The sequence below is a fragment of the Lepisma saccharinum genome, chromosome 2 (genome assembly GCF_977018435.1).
Source record: "Lepisma saccharinum chromosome 2, izLepSacc3.1, whole genome shotgun sequence".
Lineage (NCBI taxonomy): Eukaryota > Metazoa > Arthropoda > Insecta > Zygentoma > Lepismatidae > Lepisma > Lepisma saccharinum.
Window position 1 is genome coordinate 67632182 of NC_139230.1, and position 26201 is coordinate 67658382.

Consider the following 26201-nt stretch of genomic DNA (forward strand, 5'->3'; position numbering starts at 1 on the left):
CTGATCTTTGGCGACTTAAAGGTATCATGTGATTGATGATTTCCTCCATAGCAGTTGACAGTTTCATCATCCCCCCTACTTATAAACAATGCACATTTTCTTGCTTGGTTTGCCTGAATATTATGCGAATATATGTTGATACAAGCATGAATTCATGTGGATTTACATTATGTTTTCAACCAAGTTTTCACGTAGAATTAATTGGTCCTGGGTGGATGAAGACTTGTTTTTCATGACTTACAGACTGTTTTATTGAGTTAGCAGTGGGAGGTAATGCATATATGCATATATATATATATATATATATATATATATATATATATATATATATGCATTGTCTCTCCTATGATCCTTCCACTCTTCAGTGGATGGTCCACTTTCTTTTTGCAACCTGCAAATGCAGCTGCCAGAACTCGTCTTCTTTCCAAATGGAAGCATGCCTAGAAGTTTATCGATTTTCCAGTCACCAGAAGATTTGCGGGCGCTTAATGTGTACTCTCTCATTCAGCTTCTGCGCGCGAAGAATATTTCCATTGGTAGACTTATATATTATTCTAATCTACCTGCTTAAGATACTAGTCTTTGTTTAATTAATTATATTATGATAAATATCTAAGGCTCAAAGACATTTCTTTAAAAACATAGTATCAATGGCGGGCGTGCCCAAGGACGTTATATTACATTGCATTTTGGCGATTTAACGTCGGTCCTCTACCTTTTTATGTTAGCAGATGAGACAGATACAGAAAAAGAAGCAGCTAGAACCAGAACATTACCCCCTCCTCTTTTTCCTTTGTCGCATATTTTCGTACAAAACTTATGTACAAGCTGTGATAAGGTGTAATGGAGAGCCTGTTCTCTCCTTACCTGCATGGTCCATAAATTCCATACGCTGGGTAGTATGTTTGTTTGTGCATCTCTTTAAGTGATAAATTTGTTTAATTGAATTGTTGTTTTAAGTCCACTTTATGCACAGAAAGGCTAATCGGGACTGAACCTACAGTTTAAAGAGGGATCCGAACCACTGTGCCATGTGCCTCTACCGGGTATCAAACCCGGTACCCCTAGATTACAAGGCGACGACGTTACCACTACGCCATCGGGGAGGACCTGGTAACTTTGTTGAAGTTTGTTTTATGTTCACTTATGCTCAGCCAGGCTAATCGGGACTGGACGTACAGTTTAAATTTGGATCCGTATCACTGATATGTGCCTTCATCGGGGATATTGGATTACAAGGTGACGGCGTTAAAATTAAGACACCGGGAAGGCCCCAAGTGGTTAACCAGCCGAAAACTGTACGATTTTCTATATAAGGAATCGTGCCATGCATGCTCTGGTTTCTTCAAATAGAAAAAAGAACTCTTATTCATTTGCATTAAGAACAAAGTACGTTTATGGAACTTTATTCTTAAAACAAAGGAGAGGGGCCAGGACTGTGTCGAGTTAAAAAATGGGAAACCTGCTAAGAACTAATTGAGGTTTTCCTTTGAGTTACATCCTTCAAGTTTCGTTGCATGCAAAGTTTCTTAAGTATTTTTTTTCTTTTGCTGGATCTCGCCTTTCAACTTAAATACCTTGTTTTTAAAACTTCAGAACATTATAGCTATAACTTCCCTCCAGCTTATAAAACACGAAGTCTTAGGTAATTGTCGGTAGTATGCCGACAAATTACGATAACAACTTTTGATGCCGTGATGCTGAAACATGTGAACAGCTGTGCTTGTTTGAATTGTTCCTTTCAACGAAAGGAAAAACGTCTTACACTGTTTTTGTGGTCAGGTTATTTGTTATCACCCTTTGTTACATTTTACATCAGATTGTTTGCAAATAATAAGAAAGAGGCGTGAAAAAGTTTTGATAAAATCGACATGTAATGGATGCATGTAACTGTGCACATAAAGCTCTAAAAATTTCACATTGCTTTTCCCCATAGCATGGTAGGTACCGACAAATTTAATTAGATAAAATCAGTTTGTGAATTTGGAAACGCCCTATCATGCTTCGGATCAAAAAATAATAGAATGCTAACATGTGAACAGAAAACATTGTGAGGCCTCCCCGATGGCGCAGTGGTAGCGTCGTCGCCTTTTAATGAAAGGCGGGTTCGATACCCGGTGGAGGCACATAGTGGTTCGGATCCCACTTTAAACTGTAGGTCCAGTCCTAATTAGCCTCACTGTGCATAAAGTGGACTTAAAACGCCAACTCAGTCAATCATGAAAACATTGTGCACTCTTGTTCGCAAAAGTAGCATGTTTTATAAGGTTGGATAGCTGAAAGTATGTGCCACATTGTGAACAGGAATGCACGTATAATTTTTGTGTTTCATGTGTTTCGATACGAATATCATAGGATTTGCACGGTGACATGCTGCATGTAATCATTTTGCGTAGTTCCAAAAGATGCTGAAAAATTGTACTTGAAAGTTGAACCTTTTTATTTATGACGCATCGTATTGCACAGTCCGCGAGTATAACGATCTTTCGGTTGGGAGTGTATTGTCCGTCTACATCTCTATCCAGTTCTTTTCCGCAGATTTGTTGATTACTATATATTTAATGGTCCTTCTCCGTGCCTGTGCGGTCTAAGGCGCTGTTCTTTGGACTCCGACTGCAGGACGGCATGGGTTCGAGTCCGCTTGGGTTCGTTCTCCGGGTTATCGGCCTGTGTATAGGACCGGTGGCAACCCACCATCGTGAGGAAATTGCGGAGCTACGAGTGAGTAGCGTCTCTGATATCTCCTATAACGACTGAGGGTTGACGTGCTGACCCCACGTCACCCCATTACCGGTTGAAGATCTCCACATCTCTAGGTAGGATTGTGGGAGGGAGACTGGCAGTCGAGAGATAGGCAAAGGCCCTTCGAGTGCTGTCGCGTCATGGGTTATTATTATATATTTAATGACCGTTAAATAACCGAGGGACTGGTAACCAGGCTTGTTTGTGAAAAACTTAATGGATCAATTATCCCGGAGCAGAGCTATCCGCTTCCCCTTTTACTATTCCTATGAGTATCATGTCAGAATACTTCTGCAGCACTATTGAAGCACGTTTGACAGGATGCCCACCTCACCTTACTTCGTACTTTTCAAGTGCCCTCCCGCCTCTCTCTCTCCTGCGCGCGCTTTCTCAGTGCCCCATTTCATCTGGAATTTAAATAACATTGTGCCAATAAACATTGCTTAGCTGTTGCTGATACGCGTTTTATGATATTTGTCCTAGCAGGTCGTAAATTTACAAATTTTTGTGTGACACGCAGCTGTGTTTTGTTTGGCTCGTAGCAAAAGTCGATCCTACTAATGTTGTTATATTTTTATAAGTGTACTAAAGAACAATGTGAATATTATGCACGAACCAGACAACATACAGATTGAAAATTAAATTTAACTGCTGAAGGTATTGTTTCACGCCAGAGAAAGTGAAACTGTTTGATCATTGAGAGAAGCCGACATGTAGTGAGTGTGTTTGTCTCTTTTGGTAAGTGATAAACTGCTCACCTAGGGGTCCAGGGTTTGAATCCCGGGTGCGACATTGGTGTTTTTCTAGTAGAAAAGGAAGCAAAAGTAGTTAGGGAGTTATTGAGCAATAAAATTAACTCAATGTGTGAAATGGTGAAATGTAGATGGACAAATTTAAATCCAAATACAGTGAAGATTTTAGTTCAAGATAAACTAACCGTCCGAAACACCTTCAGTGTTTGACTCACGAACTTTCTTCTGTTTCTTGGTTCAAGTCAGCGGGGGGGGGGGATTATCATGTTGCGGTGTGATGACACAACGTAAGGAGAACGTGTCGTAATACTATATGTCCAGAAACTAAATTCGCGGTGGTTTTGGCCAGTGAGAAATTCTGATAGATATCCACTTGGTATGTCTCATAGTGAAATAATTTATATCCACATGGTATGTCTCATAGTGAAATAATTTTGGTTTTGGGTACAATTTTCAAATATAGAAGGCTACATTCTAGTTTGCCGGAAATTGAGTCTCTTCTCGAAGGACCTATCTCTTTTCTTTCTTCGATTATTTAAATTCTGCTCCATTCTTAATCGCGATCTGAACGCAATATGAGAGGTGCAAACATGAATGTGACTCGGGCACTTGCCTTCTGCAATAATCGGAGTCATCGTTTTGGCGAGATTTGATCCTCCGTATAATGATCTAACTGCACCCCATGATTTAACAACTGTTCCAAAGAATCTCTTTCAACAGTTTCTAAGTCACTAAACTGGTCAGAACAGTTAAGAAAGGATAAGAAACTTGGAGTAGTAATGACACGCAAAACCTTTAATTGTACAGTCACGGACAGTTCTGGCTTGTAACGATACCATTGAAATAAATTGGATCGTTACAACCCAGAACTGTTCGTGACTGTACTAAAGAGTGTAAACGGGGATTTGTTTTTAAGATGAATATTTATTTCTTATCTGCAGCTTCTGAATTGCAACAGACTTTCAGCTGAGAACAGCTGAGAAGTGGAACTTGCAGGATATCTTGTGGGGTACCTTAAAAAAAGTTATGAGGACCTTCATGGCTAATATTATTCCAAACGAATGACTGTCTCCTGAGAGAGCGATCGACTTACACTAGATTTTTGTACCTAATTCAGCCTTCGTTTGATTCTATGATAAAGAAGAGAATTTTAATTTTACCTCAACAAAAGGTGATCAATGTGAGCCTTTCCACCACTCTACCCCTTCCATATAATTGTTTTCAACTCTTCTTTTACCTTAATGTTCTTCGTAATGTGTTCTCTTTTCTCATGTTATCCGTATTTTAAATACGGTTTTACGTACACGCAACATCTATTAGTAGGTTGTGAAATTCGTTACTACTTTCATGACTTTATTTTTGTCCTATGTTAGGGAGACACGTCACACTGATTTTTCTGAAGATTCAAATACCGCACTGCTCTAGTATAGCTATTGTAAGTGAACAACGAGAAACAAACTACAAACGAAAGGTCGTTTGATCCCCCCTCCGACTGTAAGCTTTCAAACCAGAAGGCGACATGGCTAATCTGAAAATCGATTCACGATGTTTCACACAAACGCTTGGAAGATGTTGCGTGTCAGGTTTCTAAAATCTTCTGCCCAAGGTCACAGACGGATAGTATGGGCGGAACTGCCCATCTCGGCCATCTCTTGCGTGATATTTTTTCGTGTGCATTGATCTTGCGCAAGAGATTGGAATACACCTGTCGGAGATGTACTTCCGGACATAGTAAAATGTGTCTATTTCTGTGGGGTGAGTCACGGTGAAGAGTTTTTGAATAAGTTATGGCACGAACCGAAAGGAACCCATTCGTTTTAGTAGGAAAGTGCACTATTGAGGTGGAATCCGAGCCTTCAACGAGGATATGGAAGTTGTTTATACTTCCACTTTTCAAAATATAAGGGCCTCTCGAATATAGTTCGCACAGGGCTTCGCTTTTCCTAACAGCAGCCCTGATCATAGATTCTCATGGTCGCAATTAACCTAAAGAGGAAAGACGGTGAATCAAAATAACATATGCAAATATAGAGTACTAAATAAACCTGCAAAACTGGGTGTGTCATAAAGATTGTGCTTGGTATCTCGTGTAGTAAAGATAGTACCCAGTAAATGAATTAAACCAATGTGATAAATCCTACTCCAGAATGCGTATGAAGCAAATTATGCTGGCATATGTACTTGGAAATAGTGTAATACCATTGTTCTGAACATTACGGTGTAACATGTCGTTTGTTTCGTTGGTGTTGCTGCAAGCAGCTGTTAAGTAACGAAATCTGCAATGTTGTGTCAAGTATTATCCCATCGAGCAATTCTAAGAGTATGAGTGTGCATTGTTGTTCTTTGTTTCATATTGTTCAGCTTGTTATGCGTTTTGTTCAGAACATAGTGTGATGATGCGCCAAACACGGAAGCTACAAGAAGGGCCATCAAAACAGCCCACATGACAGGTTCTATCGTTTGTCTGGGTCATCCTCTCCCGATCGAGAGAGCATGGTTTTTATTTTCGTTATGTTGTTCCCTTGGAGTAACGGGAGAATGCCTCTCAAACAGGTTTTCTACGTAACAGGGCGTCGCGAATGCACACAAAGCAAGTGTTCCACAAGAGGTAAAAATGACGGCCACCTCTTCATGACTCATCATGAACGAAACCCACCCTCTCATACTGCGAACTTGGTTCTAAACTGAATAAACAATCGGGAACACGGCTGACCACCAAACACGTCTCGCAAGATTTTCCTGGTGATATTTTTCGTACTGAAATCGTGAGTTGCCAATTCAAGGGAGTTTAAACATAATTTTCTATCGGGCGAGTGCGTGGGTGTAATGGGCTGTATCGGTCAAATTGGGGGGATTCAAATATATACAGGGGGCAAATGTTGCATCGTGGTCCCAAATGTTCACAGGAATAAGTCGTATTTTTAAAAAATTTCTCACCGAGACTCAATCAGGGTTAAAGTTTCATATTTCGTAACACAATCAGAACAGTTGTACTCGTTTGTGTTATAAAAGCAATTCTACTCATGAGCGAAGATCACAAGTTGGCATAAAATTAAGTAATAGTAGTTTAATAATAACCATGAGTATAAACCAATAGCAATAATAAGTTATTGTTTTTATAGCTATATCCTTGGAGATATTGATCTGTTCAATACACCAAATTTCAAACCTTAATGCACTAAAATACAGCATAATCATTATCTTATTAACCCAGTGAAATGAAAAATCATCGAAATTTCGGGTATGAACTTCATGTGTTACCTTTCATATAAAAATGTATTTCCGTGGAAACCATTTATTGTTTTTGGATTAAGTGCTGGAATACGAAAACATCAAACACGGAGGTATTCCACCACTTAACCCAAAAAGAATGAATGGTATAGTCGACCTTCGTAGCAGAGTGGACCGCCAGTTGTACCTGGTTCGAATCCTGGGTAAGACATGAATGTTCGTATTTGTCTGTCCTGAATGAAAACGTAAAGAATTAATTGATACGAGGAGATGAAAAAGAGTCTGGCTGGGTTTCCTTTTGTAAAATAACAGGAAAAAAAGATCCTTATGCGGTCGACTTTCGATCTCCCCACCGAACTTACCAGGTTCGATTCTTGGCGTGGGTATGGGTATTCTTTATGAGTGTCCCTTCGTCCATTTCATTTCTCATCGTGATTAGCCAGGAAAATTGCAGAAAAGTGACGCAAAATAACAAATACATCTGCACCTCACACTTTACTTTTGGAATTAACTAATTTTTCTTGCGTTTATTCGGCCGAATACTAAACTGAAATTTATTTCTTTTATCGGCCCATCCTAAATACATTTTTCTTTTTCTATACTCGGTCAATTTTTAGAAAAGCGCGGGGGTTGTCTATTAACCAAACGGTTCCTCGCTATTATGCATTTATAGTCACGGACACTTCCGGATTTTAAAGATACCATTGACAATCAGTGGTATCGTTACAACCCAGAAATGTCGGCGACTCTACATGAGGGACTGAGAAAAATCATCGGGGATTGGTGAAAGGATGTGATTAAGTGGCTTGATATTCCATATTTTTGGATATTCCTCCTCTTTCTACATAATCATGTGCGCATTGTTTTGATTATTTTTTTCTGTGAAAGGAAATTTAAACAGAATGGCACTTGTTTGATGCATGGACGCGTGGTAGGGCGATCACCTCTCATTTGGTTCAATAAAATTAAATGCACACTTGATGTACGGTAGTTTGTTAAGAATGCTAATAAAATTTTATCAAGATCCCATGTGACATACCTGAAGGAAACAAGGAAGCATTTAGTTATTGATAACTGCTTTTAAAGTGGAGGCAGCAAAAGAGACATGTCAACCATTTGTTTAAAGCCATGACACTTAAAATAGCATGTGATCGATGAAAAACGTTCCAGAGCGAATATGTTCCCTGCTGTCGGGTGTTCAACAGAGGGTAAATGACCTCATTCAGTTTTCGTTTTGCATTTATATTTGACGTTCCTTTTTCTTCCTATACTTCAATCGCGACAGTGAAGATGAATGATGATGATTACATGAAATACAACCATGCCTGGACTCGGAATTGGTCAGTAGTAAACAAGCTCCCAAGTTTTCAGAACATTGTGTTGCATTAATTGGCATGCTTAATTTATTTTGTAGTTTTTGTATTTGTATAATTTTTCTTTCTTTGTTTTTCTACCACTGACGATGAATGGCGAGTTGTCGTAATAGGTAAAGAATCAAGAAAAACGAAACAATTCTTTGCCCGATTCGAACCTAGGAACCCTGGCTGCGTACGATAACCACTCTTACACAGATACTGATGCTTTCTTTCTTTCTCTCTCTTTTTTCTTACATTTCGAGTTTGGTAATTCTTGTATGGTGGGCTTTTACATGTATCTTCATGACGTGAAATCGTTATTTGTACACTCGTCTCACTTAGTAATCCTGCAGTTTGTTTCTTTATAGTGTTTGCAAAAGCTGCAATTCAGCCTACGCAATTGGATTGCGTTAAAGCCATAATTTCTAGATCTTCCTGCAATCTATTTTTATTTTTATGAATGCCAACCTTCGCAGCGGAGTGGTTATCACAGCTCGCTACGACGCTAGGGGTCTCGGGTTCGAATGGGCCTGGGCATGGGTGTTCTTTGTGAGTGTTCCTTCATCAATTTCATCATATCATCACTCATGCTCATATTCGCGATTAGCCAAAAATGGCAGAAAAGCTAAGTAAAATAAACCAAATTAATCAATTATTTTTATCAATGAAAATGAAAAGATTCTAACCGTGTACAAAGAGTCAAAAAGTGTGTCAATATACTCTGGATAAGACATAGTACTTATAAATTGTTGTCCCTGTACACCGTATGTACGTACAAAGGTGAATCGCGGTCAACAATTCGGTAGGACATACGACTTCTGCGCGGGAGTCCAGGTTTGAATGACGAGGTGGGTGATTTCAGATCGGGAATTTTCCAGCCATGTCCCTGCATGGAGCGGTTCTGGAGGTCATGCAGCCAGTTAAAATTGGGTACCTGAGGGTGCAAAGACAGCCGGAGCGTGGTTCTGATCACATCACCTCCACAAGTGACGGAAGTTGTGACCATCCGCAACATCCACCCCATAAATCTTCACGGCATGTTGCAATGTGCAGGGAATAGCTTTATACCTTTACCTTTTGCACAAACGTACGTACCAGTTCATTTCTAGAGATCAGCAAGCTTGGTAGGATGTAAATGTATGCCATATAATATTTTAATTCGTTCGTGTATCAGTAATCGTAATATTATTTTCGTGTGAGAACCCCAGTTTCAAGAGTATCTTAGAAATGCGTTTTTGGGTCTATTCAGCCTCTAGTATAAGTGTGTATTGTAGTTCCACCCTAATTATTTTTTTATTATTATAGATTTTGCCTATTCGTTTTATTTTTTCAGAAGAGGTTTTTTTTCTCCCAGTCTCATCCAGTCCCTTGCTTGGCATGGCGAGAGGAAGAACCGCGCCTCGGGGCAAGTGTCACTGGCTAGGGTGTTCTTTTTGTTGTTTTTTCTTCGTTTTTGTGTGTATTAGTGTGTGTGTGTTAGCCACTGGACAAGACTACAGAAAAAACCGGCGACATTGCAAGGACACGGGGGAAGTTTTGGCTCTTTGGGGAAGGACAAGACGCAACGAGATAGAGGTGACAGCAGTGAGGGTGTAAGAAGGTCTGGAAGACTCGGTGTATGTGCGTACAGGGATTCAGTGCGGTGCTTTGGGAGGAGACAAGTAGGTGATGTACGATTGGTGGACAGATGATAGTATCGTGCAGTGAGAGGAACTGTGTTTTGATCGTGTGTAAATTGAACTACTTCCGTGTGTACTGAACAGTACTTCCAGGATGAGACCTTTAACACATTTAACAACATAGAAATGTTATACAAAAATTATACAACTGTTCTACAGTTACAGTTTTAAAGATTAAAATAAAACATTCTAATATAGGCTATGCAGTGTTATATAATTACAAAGTGTAAGACTAACAAGGAAGGTTATCTAAGTGTCCCCCCCCCACAATTTCCATGAAACTTCGCAGGTGTATAGAAGAGCCCAAAGGAAGAAATACGTGTTTTTTGTTTCGGCTAAAAAACTGTTCTAGGGGGCAACCCCCCCCCCTCAAGATGAGGACAAATTTAAGTGAGCATTTGACACCTGTGTCTCCCTCCGATTTCCAAGAAACTTGGCAGGTGTATAGAGGGGCCCAAAGGAAGAAATACGTGTTTTTTTGTTTCAGCTGAAAAACTGTTTTAGGGGGCAAAACTCCCTCAAATGTCAAGATGAGGACAAATTGAAGTAAGGATCTGACCCCTGTTTCTTCCTATACCATATGAGGCCTCCCCTATGGCGCAGTGGTAGCGTCGTCGCCTTGTAATCAAGGGGTCCCGGGTTCGATACCCGGTGGAGGCACAAGTGGTTCGGATCCCACTTTAAACTGTAGGTCCAGTCCCGATTAGCCTTACTGTGCATAAAGTGGACTTAAAACAACATATCAATCAATCAGTCAATCCTATGCCATATTTACGTGGTTTCGGGGTCAGATCCCCACTTCAATTTCTCCTCATCTTAACATTTGATGGGGGGGGGCTGCCCCCTAAACCATTTTTTAGCTGAAACACAAAAACACGTACTTCTTCCTTTGGGGCCCCTCCATACACCTGCCAAATTTCATGGAAATCGGAGTGGGACACAGGGGTCAAATGCCCACTTAAATTTGTCCTCATCTTTACATTTGAGGGGGGGGGGGGGTTGCCCCCTAAAACCATTTTTTAGCTGAAACACAAAAACACGTACTTCTTCCTTTGGGCCCCTCCATACACCTGCCAAATTTCATGGTAATCGGAGTGGAGACTTAGACCTCCCTTGTAAGTGTATTAATTACAAATCACGCACACACATACTAGGCTATATATATACCTATATATATATATATATATATATATATATATATATATATATATATATATTATATATGTGTGTGTGTGTGTGTGTATGTATGTATATATGTATATATATATGCATATTAGCAGGTAACAATATGTTATAAACATATTCTTACTTTCCAAAGAAACGCTCATGTGGGATGGCAAAACGGATCCGGATCTGGCCATCCCTAGTAAACGAGAAACTTACGTCCATCCAACATAATGTATCCAGGAGAGCGCCAGTCGTACACCCAAACGTCTGTTCTTCAAGACCTTCAAGGTATTGGTGAAGTCGGGGAAGTAACAGTATATCCTATCCAACTAGTTTTCCTTGCATAGCCGGTCTATACTCGTAGTATGCTAAGAAAACTGCAAGCTAACGAGTCTCCCGGCGATTCAAACATCTAGTATAATTATCGGTGATGATGTCTGTATTGTCTCTTGTTTCCTTTTTCCAGTTCGGTTTACCATCAATGATTGTGTCGAGGCCCACCACCATAATATGCACATGAAATGAAAACGTTCATGTGCCTCACCATCAGTACAATTCCATTCCTTAAAACAACATAGGATGTAGAAAATAAATTGAGATGCATAATTTGCCTACAGTTGTCTTAGCCGCTGATTGTACTTCTACTTCCATAACACAGGCCTGCATGGGTTTGGATGACTCACAGATGACTGTTGCCCCTGAATAATTTAAGCATGCTGATTCCAAAAATGAAATCCATTTTTACCCATCACGTCTAGTTTTTCAGAAAATAGCAATATATTAACTGCCTTAATTTCACAATAAAATGTGTAGTTCCATGATTTTCTCAATAGATGGATCTGTTTAGATGATAGTAAAATATTGGCTTTCTACAATACAAATCCTCCAATTTCGAACTATAAATGCACATAGAGTAGTAAGCATTTATTTTATTTGTTTTTTTGAGGGATCATTGGTTTCTACCTTATTTTTAATTTTAGGACGGGGGTATCAACCAGAGCGAGTACAAGCAGTGGTATATTTGCTTTTTTATACATTATACACCTTCTATCTTCGCAAGACACATTGATATGAAAATTGTAAACTTTGATTACGTAAATTCCATTTTCGAAATCCCTCATAAAAATTTCCTTCACAAAATGTCCAAAACTCAATGTTATAATGTAGTTTGTTGATTGAACTTAATGACGTGGAGAAAAATTATGATCTAGGGGAAAATCCTGACGTGATGGGAAGAAATATATGTCATGTGCATGATCAGCATTCAAAATACTTCCAGAATCACCTGTTAGTTTGTAAACATCCGAAATTTCCTTTGTTTAAATTTGTTTTATTGCGTTCTGTAATATACGTAATGGAATGGTGAATTTGATAATTTTGATTGTGAAATTATGAAAAATCCTGATGTGATGGGGAAAAATTAATATTTTGTGCATGATCAGCAAGCAAAATACTTCCAGAATCACCTATTGGTTTCTAAACATCCGAAATTTCCTTTGTTTAAATTTGTTTTATTGCGTTCTGTAATATACGTAATGGAATGGTGAATTTGATAATTTTGATTGTGAAATTATGAAAAATCCTGATGTGATGGGGAAAAATTAATATATTGTGCATGATCAGCAAGCAAAATACTTCCAGAATCACCTATTGGTTTGTAAGCAACCTAAATTTTGCTTGCTTAAATTTATTTTCTTGCGTTCTGTAATAGTTGTAATGGAATGGCGAATATGAGAATTTTGATTGTGAAATTGTGAAAAATCGTGACGTGATGAGGAAAAAATGGACTTCATTTTTGTGATTAGCACTAAAAATACTTTCGGATTCACTTATTGATTTGGAAACAACCTAAATTTCCCTTGCATAAATTAATTTGATGCGTTAGGTAATGGATGCAATGTAATGGCGAATGAGAATTTTGATTGTGAAATTGTGAAAAATCCTGACGTGATGGAAAAAAAATGGATGTCATTTCAGCATTTAAAATACTTCCAGAATCACTATTGATTTAAAATCATCCGACTTTTTTTTTAAAAAAAATGCAGGGTGGTGTCAGTCAAATAATCAATTTAAATGAGTTCGAAATTAAGAATGAAGTTATAATTTTTGTAGTAATAACTGATAGTATAGCGGTGGTGCAATCGGTAGGACTGCCACACGACAGACCCGGTCTCATTTCCGGAGTGGGTGATTTCAGATGCGAATTTTTTCGACAAATAGAACGGCTCGAATCAGTGGGCACCCGGTGGCAACCCTGGGCTGGGGGAGGGCGTAAAAGTCGACCGGAGTATAGTTCTGATTACATCACATCCACCATGTTCGACATCTATAATGTGTGAGGCCCCATCTCCACTCCCTATGTGCCTTATGGCACGCTGCAATGCACAGAGAATAGCCTTACTTCTTCACCTTTTGACAGTTTTATATTACATGATGTATTAAGTGCAAAATTCAAACACTGAAATTGTTCGTTTCGTTGCAAATTGCATGGTACACAGGTGCACTCATATTCTTTACGCTTTTTGTTCCATGTATCAAAGATCAGATGCTCAATTCGCAGGCAATTAAATCAGGCTCGATTTCCTGTGGTAATTCGTAACGGGTGTAGAATTTGAGACCCAGTTTCAAATATGCGCAGATTGACTTTAGTAAACAAATTTGCCAATACCATAAATAAAATTTTAACGCTCAGCTGTCAACGTTCTCAGCCAACTTCCATCCCTATTATGTTTCTATTCCGATTTTTTACATTTTCTTCCTGTGCATCTCGCTTTACCGAGCTATTTTTAGCATTGCAAAACGACCTTATTTTTATTAGTATATTTATTCTACAATTTAGAATCTTTTACCACTATCAAAGTAAAAAAGTTGCTTGTATTCAGTTATATTCAGAATACATTAAGATAGTTCAAGAGAGGTCAAGGAGAGTAGGCGGATTTTACTATGTAGTATGCCTTGTTCTGTCTTTAAAATCAGCTTGTCAAATGTAAATTATTTTTCGGATAGAACAATAGGTAAACAGGTCACATGTTTTTCAGCAACTATGTCCTTGAATGAAATATTATTTTTGTGCATTAAACGAAAAAAAACAGCTTGCAACGCTGTGAAATCAGAAATATGTTGTATTATTTACACCGTGTAACCTCATTCAAAAGAAAACCTTGGGAAAGAAGCAGAAAACAAAAATGCATCTCCATTAAAGCACCCATAAACTCTGCAAGAAACGAGTTTCAAAGCGATGAGATTTGAGTAGTGTTCTTCTTCTGGCACATAGCCAATAATGAGTTGTCGTATCATTCAAATTTGCACATAAATATTTTGTGTAACCGTGGATTTGGGGTTTTCAGAAGCTCGAAGCTCTTGATGTTTCACGTACAAAAGCACTTTGCTTTAATCTTGTGTCGATCTTAAAAAGGCATATCAAGTTTATGTTGTAGTACATTCCTTAGCGATTTTCTTTCTCTTTGATTACGGGGACTAAGATAATTTTTAGTGTGTTATGTTGTTTTACTATGCTCTCTCTATTGCTTGAAGTGCAGCATAGGGAAGCGCAGATAATATATTATTAATAATTCCAAGTTCTGCAACACACAAGGACACAATAAAAGTATACTATCACATGCAGATAAATCTGTAGCATTTGATATAATTTTTTTGACGATTTTGTCTTGTAGGGACCAACAGGGAAATGTTTTTGTACTAGCTCCAACTTGTCTTAAAGTTAGTGCTCTCTGTTTGTATGTGCGTCTGACGTGGGATGGCTTTCTTGGATTGCGTAAATCTTGCATGATTTATTAGTGCCTAAAATTAAACGTGATTTTACGTGAACTTTCACAAATCTTGCCAAATAAACTGATCCAAGAAATGTACATCTCTAAAACAGCAGGGTCGAAACCTTCATAAACATTTTAAGATGTTTCAATCATAGTTATTTCCCGTTTGTTTACTGAGAGCTTTTTTGTACTGGCAGTCAAAACTTGGGAGACTAGTGGTTATCACAGCGCTATACTACGCTATAGGGGCCTCGGGTTCGAATCCCGTCCTGGGCATTGGTGTTCTGTGTGAGTGTCCTTTTATCAATTTCTTCATCTTCATCTCCGCGATTAGCCAAATATGGCAGAAATACAAGTAAAATGAAACAGCCAGTTTTAAAGTGTCCATCTGTGTTGTCTCATTCAGTAAAACCGTGCGGTCGATCCAAAAAATTTAATTTCTACAAACTGCTAAAAATACAATAGTTTCGTGTAGTAATGTGTATAATAATGAATAAATTGAAAAAAAATGTTTTAATGCTTATAATTTATTTTCTTATTTGCAGTTTGGCTTTCCGTCGTTAGTTTAACTTGTAGTTCACACTTTAATCCTATCTCTATGATAACACTTTTATGAATTGTTTGTTTAACTAAAAAGTTTTTAGAAAAAAATTTATAACTGTGTCCGCCTATTTAAGTTGTAAACAATACCTTGCTTATTAGTGTGTGAATAACACTCATTGCCCTATACTACACATATTTTACCAAACTGATTCAAAGCAGTATTTCATTGAAATTTGAAATGATTCAAAGATGTAGATTTTTTAAAAAAATATCTAAATTGATTATTTCCTTCAAGAAAGGATCTTTACACTGGAAGTGAACGAGTGTTTGTAGTCTGATGAAGTCATTGCCTCTTCATTATCCTTAATGTTTGACCCGACCCTACGCATTTTGATCGTGGTTAAAATCAACCCGTTCTAGGACCTAAGACGCTGTATTTATTTTCCATGCACACTTCTATTTCTACCCTGGGCATCTGGTGACCTTCGTTGTCGTAGTGATCTTTAAATATTTTATCTGCATTAGGATAAGGCAATTATGACTTATTTTAAGTATAATCTCTTTCGTTTCAGTCATTTTCGCTTGCTAAGAAGAAAATTGTTCATTATACAACGATGGATGCGCAGAAGCGGGTCAATGCGGCGTTCCTAATTGCCTCATATGCGGTGAGTATTTATACTAGTGTGTTTGGTTGTATTTTAATGTTAGAGAATAATGAATGTCTGGACTCTGTAAGGTAGATTCATATTCTATGCAGGTTTTTTTTTTGTAAATTTATCCTAAACTTGCATGAACTCGATAATATCGTGTAGCGAATTATTTTGGAAATTACCCTAAGAATGAAATACCTTGCCTTTAGTAGTATTGTTACAGCGGAGCTTAATAGGTACTTCTTCTTAATATTTCCCTTTGAATGCTCAGGTATCAAGAAGAGAGGATCTTCTTAACGTGCGTATTATCCATAATTATCGGAGTCTCCTCATCTGGAGTCAATGGTTTTAATGTGCAAGACAATATTCTCTGAAATAGGACAATACTTTCTTATTGTTGTAGAAATCAACATTTATTTAATCACACATACTAATTTGTGTGAACGTAACCTTTAGTCCGTAGTGAAGTCAGTCTTGGTAGCATCACATACGAATATGTTTTCATCATTTCCTCCTATATGCACTAAACTCGTAGGTTTAGGCGATGTCATATTGACCTGGTCAAATCATCAACCTTGATACGAAGCTATGAAAATTGTTAATCCATAACTTTTGACTGGAAGTTCTTTCACACCCCCAGTGCTTATAGTTGCAATGTGTCAGAGTTGCGGTGGTCTAGTCGGTAGGGCGTCTGACTGCCACGCGGGAGACCCGGGTTCGATTCCCGGGGTGGGTGATCTAAATAAAGCGGCTCTGTGGCTCACTCAGCCTGAAATCGATGGGTATCTGGGGTTATAGGCGACCGGAGCGTGGTGCTGACTACACAACCTCCTAAATGTGTCTTCATGGCACGGTTCTGTATGCCACGGAATTGATTCAGCATTTGCAAGCAGTGCAGAAGTCTGTTAAATGTTAGCCCGGAAATTAATATAAGAGAGCTAGAACCGTAAGGACATAGCAAGAAAGAAAACATGTTGCAAACGGCGAGGAAGAGGATTGCAGTCATTACCTAGGACAAAAATAAAAGGAGATCACCCAAGAAGTGAACAACAACAGTAAAAGTTTTGAAAAAGATTAGAGGGGAAATATAGGCTGCAAAATCTACCCTATAAGTATGTGAAGCTTGCAGTGGCTACAATCAACTTCCATTCTAAAACGCAATGCCAGAGCTCTTCCTATACAATTTCCTTTGCATTGTTGCTGGCTGAGACCGCTCGTGTGCTCTTTATTCCTGTTTCTCCCAGGAATACCGAACAAGGCTGTAAATCTGCTTGTATTTATTTCCGGCCATTTTGGTTTCAAGTATTGAATCAGTTCTGTATGTTCTTCAAGTTGCATTATACCTTGACTTTTTCTGCCGTCACGAGGAAATTGACGTTGTTAGGGACTTATTGAAAAATACTGCTAGATCCCTACAACTTACAACCTAGCCCGAAAAAAAAAACTTTACATCATGAGTTACCTCTTGATTTTTACAATTACTTGGACTGTCTGCCAAAAAAATTACGATTCCATAACGACGGCAATTTTCTTCGGACTGTACAGCATCGGTAGGGCCTAACTGCAACAAGGGAAAGATGGGTTCGATTGTCCCTGTACATAGCAGCTCTGGATCTCGCCCAGCTTCTAATCAGTGGTTACCGGAGGGGGTCTATGTGGGGTAAAGAGACCCGAGCGTGGTATCTCCAGTATGGCCGAGATCGAGAATGTGTGAGGCCCTGTCTTCACATCCTCGTGTGTCTTCATGGCATGGAACTCAAATTTTAAGGTGGAATGCGGAATTAGTACCTTGCAACCTTAGATCGAATCGAACCCGTAACCCATGGTTACTACCATGTAAGACTTTTGATAATTGTGGGAATGTAGAACAACAGGAGGCAATAGCCAATAACGTATATTCTATTTCGGAATTTCCGTTTAGTAAGAATAACGGGATGCTTGTTGTTGCACCGCTTGATAGATTGCGGAAGACATTGTTACCCCATTATTCTAGCTAAACTGCCTGAAAAAATCTACCTTTGTAAGCAATATAGGTACTGTTCGACAGCTTCGGCGTGTAACGTAGTCAAGAGAAGCAGATGTACAGAACTTATTTTTTCTCCAAGTTGTAATATTGCAAGGAATGTTGCAACAAGACCTGTTTCTAATATGGATGTTACATGATTTTTCACCTTTACTAGGTGAGGTATTAATATAGACCATGCACGATAACTGGAACATGACAAACCAAACTGTCTCCTCGAAAATGATGAGCATGTTGGAGCAAATTCATGTGGACATGTTTAACTAATATATGAATTACATGTTTCTTCCCTGATGTATTTTAATGAATATTGTGGCAAAAAAATTCTATGTTTTAGATTCTTTGTGAAAGTTCAGTTTCCATGCATGCACAGAGTGAACTTTTGAATATAATACTAAACTTGTTAAATATTTTGTGTTGTACTTTCAGGCCGAAGATCAAATTTATCTATATTATCTCCATGTTTTAATTAGATATTTGTACTTTTATTAATGAAAGCAACGGAAACTGCGTTTCCTTAATCTTTTTCTATTTCTCTCTCTTGCCCGTCTCCACTGTTGAGGAAAACCAATCGACAGATATACGCACTTATAAGCAAGCTAAGGAAGTATATAGAAAATTGTCTGTGTAGAGTTTTCATTTCCTTCTCAGTTCTTTTGGACCAAAGAGAATTCTGATAAAAATAAAGTCCGTATTGTCATGGCAATCAGTCTTCTGAATGTGCTTGGAAACGAACACAGGAAGATTGATACTCGGAAATCCATCCGTTGCTTGGTTGCAAAAGTCATTGTAGGACGTTTGTTGTTAAGGGAAGTGAGGAAGCGCTGCTTTGTTAAGAGCCCTCATACTCCAATTTCTTTTGTATCCTGGAAACAGCAACCGTCGCAGACTAACAAGGCATTGAGCATTAGAACCACAATCTGGATCAACATCCTTGTATTTTGTTCTCGCAGACTTTTGTACAGCTTATATATCGTCCGCTTGACCCTATTTTTAGTACTGAAACGAATGGTTGTATGTAATCAGACTCCTTCCAAATTATTGTTTCGGTCTCCGCTTGTGCAGGGTTGTGATAGCCATCGTGCTGATTCACCCAACAAGACTAAATACGCTGTTAATAAATCTGCCATTTCAGTCTATTTTTTTACATGCGTTAATCAACAGTTATAACTATTTCCGAGTCAACAAGTGAAATAAAGACAAGTGGAAAGATTGAAATCGCGTGTTCTTACTCAATTACGTAAAACTTCTAAAGTTCGTACAGCGTCTCTCAAAAGTTTTAGGACAACGACATTTTAAACTAAGCAACCCAATTTACACAAGGCGTTGGTGGGTTGCGTGTAGAGTTATTTTCAATTTCAGGGTTGCCACATGCCCAATAGATATTTATGAAATACGAGAAGGAAATAGAAACAAGTATTATTGTTTAAAATTATAAAAATATCACTATTATAACGCAAATGACAGAATTCTTTCTGAAATAAAAAAAAATAGCTTTTCTAGTGTTTCATCGTTGATGAGTCTACAGAAAGGAAGAGGTGAGAGGAAACGAAAGGTGACAAAGGAGAGGAGAAAGAGAGAGCGAAAGGAGAAAAAGGAAAAGTAGAGATGAGAAGAAAGAGAGGATAGACGAGGAAAGAAGAAGTAGTGAGAAGAGTGGGATGGAGGCAAGAGGCGATTGACTGATTGATTTAGTTTTTTTACTTCGCGTTTTGTGCCTCTTGGCTAATTTGCGAGGATGGGGATGAGTGATGAAATTATGAAATTGACGAATGGACATTCACAAACAACCAAGCCCGAGCAGGATTCGAACCCAGGACCCTTGGCGTCGCAGCGCGATGTGCTAACCATTCGGCCACAGGGTCCGGCTCAAGAGGCGAGAAAAGGAGGGAAGGTGATACGAGATAGAAGCAGAGGAGAAGAAGGAGAAGAGAAGGGACTGGAGGCCAGAGGAGAGAAGAGGTAGTTGCAGAAAATATCGTCCCGGCATCAAGAATTGATGCATTGATCAAATTATCGACATGAAACTTTCAATAACATTTTGAAAGTATTGGAGAATGTATTGGGTTGGTGCGAATGAAATGTCCGCTTTGACGTCTGGTGGGAAACTCACCTCAACAACACAACACGGGGATTGACTGAGGTCACGGGTCTAACGTCATAAACTCTGTATACGTCCAGCAAACAGGCTGGAGCACCCAGACAGTCAGGAGGCAGGGTGTTGCTGAACAGGGTCGTCTGAAAGTGCACCTTGGAGAACACACAATTGCGAGTGATTTGTCTTTACGAATTCAAACTGGGACATTCTGCTCAGCAAGCCGCCAAAAACACTAACAGTGCATTTGGGCCAGGAATGGTAAATGAACGCACCATTCGCCGCTGGTTTGTCAAATTTCATTCCGGTGACACAGCATTGCAAAATGAACCCCGTGGCCATCGGCCAACATCATGTTCGGATGAGCTCCTCAGGAACGCCGTGGAAGCGGACCCTCGGAAAAGTGTTCGTGCCATTGCAGACGAGTTAGGCATACACCATACCACTGTCGTTTGGCGGCTCCGTGCGATCCGTAAAGTGAAAAAGTTGGACTCATGGATACCACATGATTTGACACCGGCCAACAAGACTCGCCGTCTGGAGGTGTGCAGTTCTCTGAGTGTAAGGAATAACTGGGATGGTTTCCTGCATCGGATTGTCACTTCAGATGAAAAATGGATCTGCTATGACAATCATAAACGATCAGGACAATGGTTGGATCGTGATCAACATCCAGGGCAGTTTCCGAAACCACCTCTCCACCCACGGAAGGTGTTGTTGCTGGTATGGTGGTCTATGGTGGGTGTGATCCATCATGTCTTTCTCAGGCGAGGTGAAACCATCAATGCAGATCGTTACAGTGCTGAACTGCATGAAATGCACAGCAAACTTATCCGCAAGCATCCAGCAATGGTCCACAGATATGGTGTCCTCGTGTTGCACGACAATGCTCGCACACATGTCGCGCAAAGGACGGTGCAGGCGCTCCATGAGTTGCAATATGAAACCCTTCCTCATCCAGCATATTCTCCCGACCTCTCTTCCATTGACTACCATCACTTCCGTCATCTCGATCACTTCCTGACAAGGAAGACCTTCGCTGATGTTCGGGCGGTGCAACATGCCGTTGAGGAGATCTTTGCGTCGCCGACTCCAGACTTCTTTCGCCATGGAATCCAATTGTTGGCTGAGCGATGACAAAAGTGTGTGGCTGCAGACGGCGACTATTTTGATTAACCAGGTATTGCAGTTTTGATTCTTTTGGCCTTTGGCAATGACGCACCTGGGCCGGACATTTCATTCGCACCAACCCAATATTAGATCGGTGCGAAATGACTTTGGGCTGAGTTCAGAGCAAAATAAAATATTCCACGTAAGATCTTTGATTTTACCTGCGATTATATCACTAAAAACATGAATGTAATTTTAATATTTATAAGAATTATCCAATTTTTCTCCACTTCTCGATTCGTTGAAGTGGAGATCTTGTAATTTAATATTTCCCCTCCGTTAATTCCAAACTGAATCATTCAGTTTCACACGGCGTGGACAATGAAGACAATGGGATACGTCCAAAACTTACGAATTTTTTTTGCCACCGGAGGGGTTTGAACCTACGACCATCTGGTTGACAATATTTAACGGTAACCACTATCCTACAAGTTGTCGCTCCTGAAAGCAGGTAGAATGAGCTGACCAATGTGAAATGTAGATGTAACTCTCCTCCTACATGTAATGTGCAAATAATACTTGTTTGTAACAAAGAAAATGAAGGTAGTACGAATAGGCGAAAACATTTAATGGAGAATTGCACATGATGAAAACTTTTCAGTCGATATTTGCGGAGGTATCCTTGCATTGAACTCGAATGGGAAAATGGGTAAAAGTAGTATGTCCTCCATTAGTAGTTGTGAATGTCTTTGAAGCAGTACACATAGTACAACAAAGTGGCAACAAGGCAATGTCAGTTCTCATTGAGGCTCGTACCAGCGAACAGCCTCAACGGTGCATGCTACGTTGAAAATTAAAGCACATTATATTAAAAACCTCATATATTTCCAACAACTTTCCATTTTTCGCCATCTGCACTAATAACGCAGTTGTCCAATTGTGTCAGACTTTTGAAACACACTGTACATATACAGATTGTCAAAAAATGGACTATTATTATTTCATGGGCTTAGTCTGGCACTATTTTGGATGCTACTGTTGGTTCTGACACATCCAAAGAATACGGTTGTGGGGTCTTTTTAATTTCTTATTATCATAATACAGTTATAAACTGCAAATTCGGTGAAAATAATATGTCATGAATGATAGATAACTGCAATAAACTAACAGGTTCAGGTATAAAATCTTCGTCATGACCGCCATTTTGAAGTCGCCATTACAGACAAACGAGGGCTTAAAAACTTGGGGTCTGGGGCGTTTTCGTTTCGGGAATTAATGTAGTATCCGCTCCCCAAAGGGTACGTTCTCCGCCGGAAGTGAAATATTTTCCGACCCCACTAAACCATAGAGTTCGTGGCACATTCTTTGCCCCTTTTGGTGTTTAGTTATGTCACGTACTTTCGAGGTGTTATAATTTTTGTATGATCACGTATTGTTCTTTGGTATCCTACCACGCAATATTTCACTTCAAATATAGACATGTTCCAAAAAAAATCTACCGTTCATAATAACATATTATTGGGCATTTCTTTCGAACTTATGCAACTTTCATGTAATGCTTCAAAAAACATGTCCCTGATATCTCCCCACTTGTTACAATCCGAGGCTGAATATGACGTTACATTACACTATCTTATTTACATATATAAGGTATGAGACACCTTGATTTTTCTGTCCTTATATGCTCAATATGCATTTCCTTGAACGTATGAGAAAAGTAAAATGTCAATTTTCTACCTGGGAATTAACGTTGAAGCAATTTCAACCTACCTCTCTCTCTCTCTCTCTCTCTCTCTCTCTCTCTCTCTCTCTCTCTCTCTCACTCTCACTCACTCACTCACTCACTCTCAGATATGAAATGATCACTTCAGTTGCAGAATTTTAATACTAACACAATATGTTATGGATACATATTTTCTAAAACTGTTTATACATGCTTTGAATGTGACTATTAGCTTGAACTTTCAGGCAGTTCAATTAATATAATTTGCTAATTCAGTGCCTAAGCTTCTACATGAGAAGATATTAAGAGATATGAGAAAGGGAATGAATAGACAACCATCATAAGAAGAAGTGAGGTTTAGCTTTTCTTCTAGAGAATTAACCTCTGTTATCGTGGGGTTAGGAATATTCTTAACGTACGGGTATGTTTCAGTGAGTTATCCTCATTTACTTCTGATAGTTGCAAAATTTCATGCTTTTGTTCCACTGAAAATTGATTCCGTGACTCTCACTTGCCCAGCTGGACACGCTACTATGCTGTCATCCGTAAGGGCTACGGTGTTCATGATGAAAGCAAAATTCTTGTACCTGTTTGAGACGTATCAGCCGTACCATGTAGAAAATTGTATCGGATTCCTAGAAACTGCACTCAGTTATAAGGTATTCGCATTTTTCGTGATTTTTACATTTTCCGTCATGGGAAAAAATTGGCTTTTGAATAAGAATAAACATGAGCATTTAGTGTCAGTAGTCCTCCTCCATGGCCGTGCGGTCTAAGGCACCTTGCTTTGGACGGCGGCTGTCCTACAACGGCTGGGGGTTGATCGGGCCGACCACCCGTCCCCCTAGTCTGGCTGTAGATCTCCACGCCCCCCTGGTGGCCCTCGTGGGAGGGAGGCCAGCAGTCGGTAGGTAAGCCAGGGCCCAATATTGGGCTGTAGCGCTATAGGGTTTTATTTAGTGTCTGTTTATTGAGGAAGTCAAGAACTGAAACTTATCATTTATGATTCTGCATCTCGAGGTTGAATAGGTGCTCACATCAACACAGCTTGGCATGACTCACTTTTAACAAGAAGTTGTACATGTGATTAGATTTTGCAGCAATACGTCGCAGGAGTTGTGGCGGAAATAGCAGAGGCATTACAAGAAAGGAATGCACGTATTTTTCGTTCAGGTTTAGGTTAGATGCGTATCATACAAAACGCCAAAGGATGTTTTGTGTGCATATTGACATACATTTATTAATGCTAAAACTAAACTTTGTAGTGCAACTGCCACGTCTGCCAAACTTCTTTTCCTAGACTTGGTAAGCACACCTAATCCCATCGCTCTGCTTTTGTCCTCCTTTCTAGTAAAATGTCTCCATGCTCCACATTAAGATACTTCTCAATTGTCCTCACGATGTAAGATCAACACCAAAATCTCCCGCGATCACTCGCACCACTCCCAGTTTTTTTTTTTTTTTAAGCTTCTCTTCACTGTTATGCTTTTGTAATAGGCTTGTATAGTTTGCTCATTTGTGGATTATAAATTGTACTCTCACATTTACCTGCACTAGCTGTGAGCAATAAAATGATTCACAACACATGAAGATAAAATATAGGCAAGCAAATAATGAAGAAGACCGACTTTCTACTATTTTGTTTATTGGTAAAGCAAACTTGTAAACGAACGGGGCGGGGGTGGAATCTGCCATTACATCCCCTCGTACGAGAGAACGGGAGGGTTTTGAAATTGTGCTCCGACAATTTCTAACTCAGTTCATGTACACATTATTTAAGAAGCTGAATGATTTACTTTCTTCATAAAACTTTATATGAGATTGGTACACAGCCGGTTGTCAGTAGGGCCCGGGTTTTAGGTGCAAGAAAAACGAAAATGTATTTACAAAATTTTTAATTCTAACCATTGGTGTTAGAATTGCAATTTCCTTGTCCACCATTGTCTCAAGACCGGTTCTTTTGTGTTGTTCCCAGTTGGGGATGGAGCTAATGCAAAGAGCATTTCACACCAGTGTGGCAGGTGACATACGACACGGATTTTTACACCAAAGTGGCAAATGGCAAATCGCCACAAAATACACACACACACACACACACACACACGTGCACAGCATGCCACGCCACCACTGTGTGAAGGGTTTCCATTTATTTTTTAAAGAAATCTAATGTTATTTTTCAATTGTCATGTCGCGTGTCACTTGTCGCTTCAGTGTGAAATCTCAGAAAGAGCCATGTTAGGTCATTGGGGAAAAATCTCTACTTCACTGTCCGTACACAAAATCATTAATTAATCTACATACTTTAAATAATAAACTTTAAATAAATAGTGGGGAAAATGAATGAATAAGGGCAAAATAGACGTTTAGGTGCGTAATAGGGGGAATTTTGTGGATTGTAATATATAAGATAAGAGAGACAATTTATGGAAGCCTCGAACATTATTTTCCTACACGTGATACACGTAAAGTCCGAGCTTATTTATCAGTATGGGCACCTTATAGGTAACGATAATAATTTTATGTACTAAATATTTTACAAAGTTTTCGAGAATGGGTGGTGGAGTTTGGTGAGGTTATTGGAAGATATAGATATGAGGCCTAGACTTTGAAAGTATGCTTATTAGGTGTCTGCAACTCATACATTCTTAATAAGTTAACAAGATATAAAGGGTATAGCGGCGGAAACTCTGAAATCGATCGTCTTTTTGTTGAACCAAAGTGAATGCAAAGTTCCAGTCTTATTATTTCTGCAACTGCCTGTGTCGTCCAATGACAAAGGCAAGTCTCAACTTGCATCTGTGTAAGCAGATCTCGTGGTTCCGCCTCCGCAAATAGCCGACCCCTTCACGGCCGGTAGTAAGTCACAATTTCGCATACAGTTTGCTTCAGGTAGGAAACACATTCAGCTACTCTAGAGACATCTATACTCTTTGGAACAGGTTATACACGGTCAGCAATCCGCGCCAATAGGCGGTAAATTACGAAAGTTATTGAAATCACTACAGCGCATCTTCTCAGTCAGTAAACAAGCACAGTGTGCAAGATCATCTTTCAACAAGATGAAGCACCACCCCACTTCCTGGATCATGTACGACGTGTACTACAGTTCGATTTCCAGAGTGGATTGGGGATCCATACTGTGATCTAGACCTTATCACCATTCGACTTATTGTAGGATCATGGAAAACTAACACTGTTTAAGTGAAATAATAAATGTGGTCCACTTAATGAAGTGAATCAATCACTTACAAGCATTACTCTTGCTCGAGTGTGGATTGACATTGGATACCGTTATAGACATACTAACTTTATATTTTACTCGTGCTTTTCTTTGCAACTGTTTTCGTTGCAGAACTTA

The 26201-nt window shown here is 39.2% G+C and overlaps 1 protein-coding gene across 2 annotated transcripts in view; it reads left to right on the forward strand.

Annotated features, from left to right (window-relative positions):
- The window catches only part of Cdc14 (cell division cycle protein 14), a 176625-nt gene that overhangs the window by 53077 nt on the left and 97347 nt on the right, over positions 1-26201 (forward strand). For both annotated transcript variants that reach the window (XM_083117429.1, XM_083117430.1), the window contains exon 3: positions 15815-15907. In XM_083117429.1, the coding sequence (XP_082973555.1) occupies positions 15815-15907 (93 nt within the window). The remainder of the gene's footprint in view (positions 1-15814; positions 15908-26201) is intronic.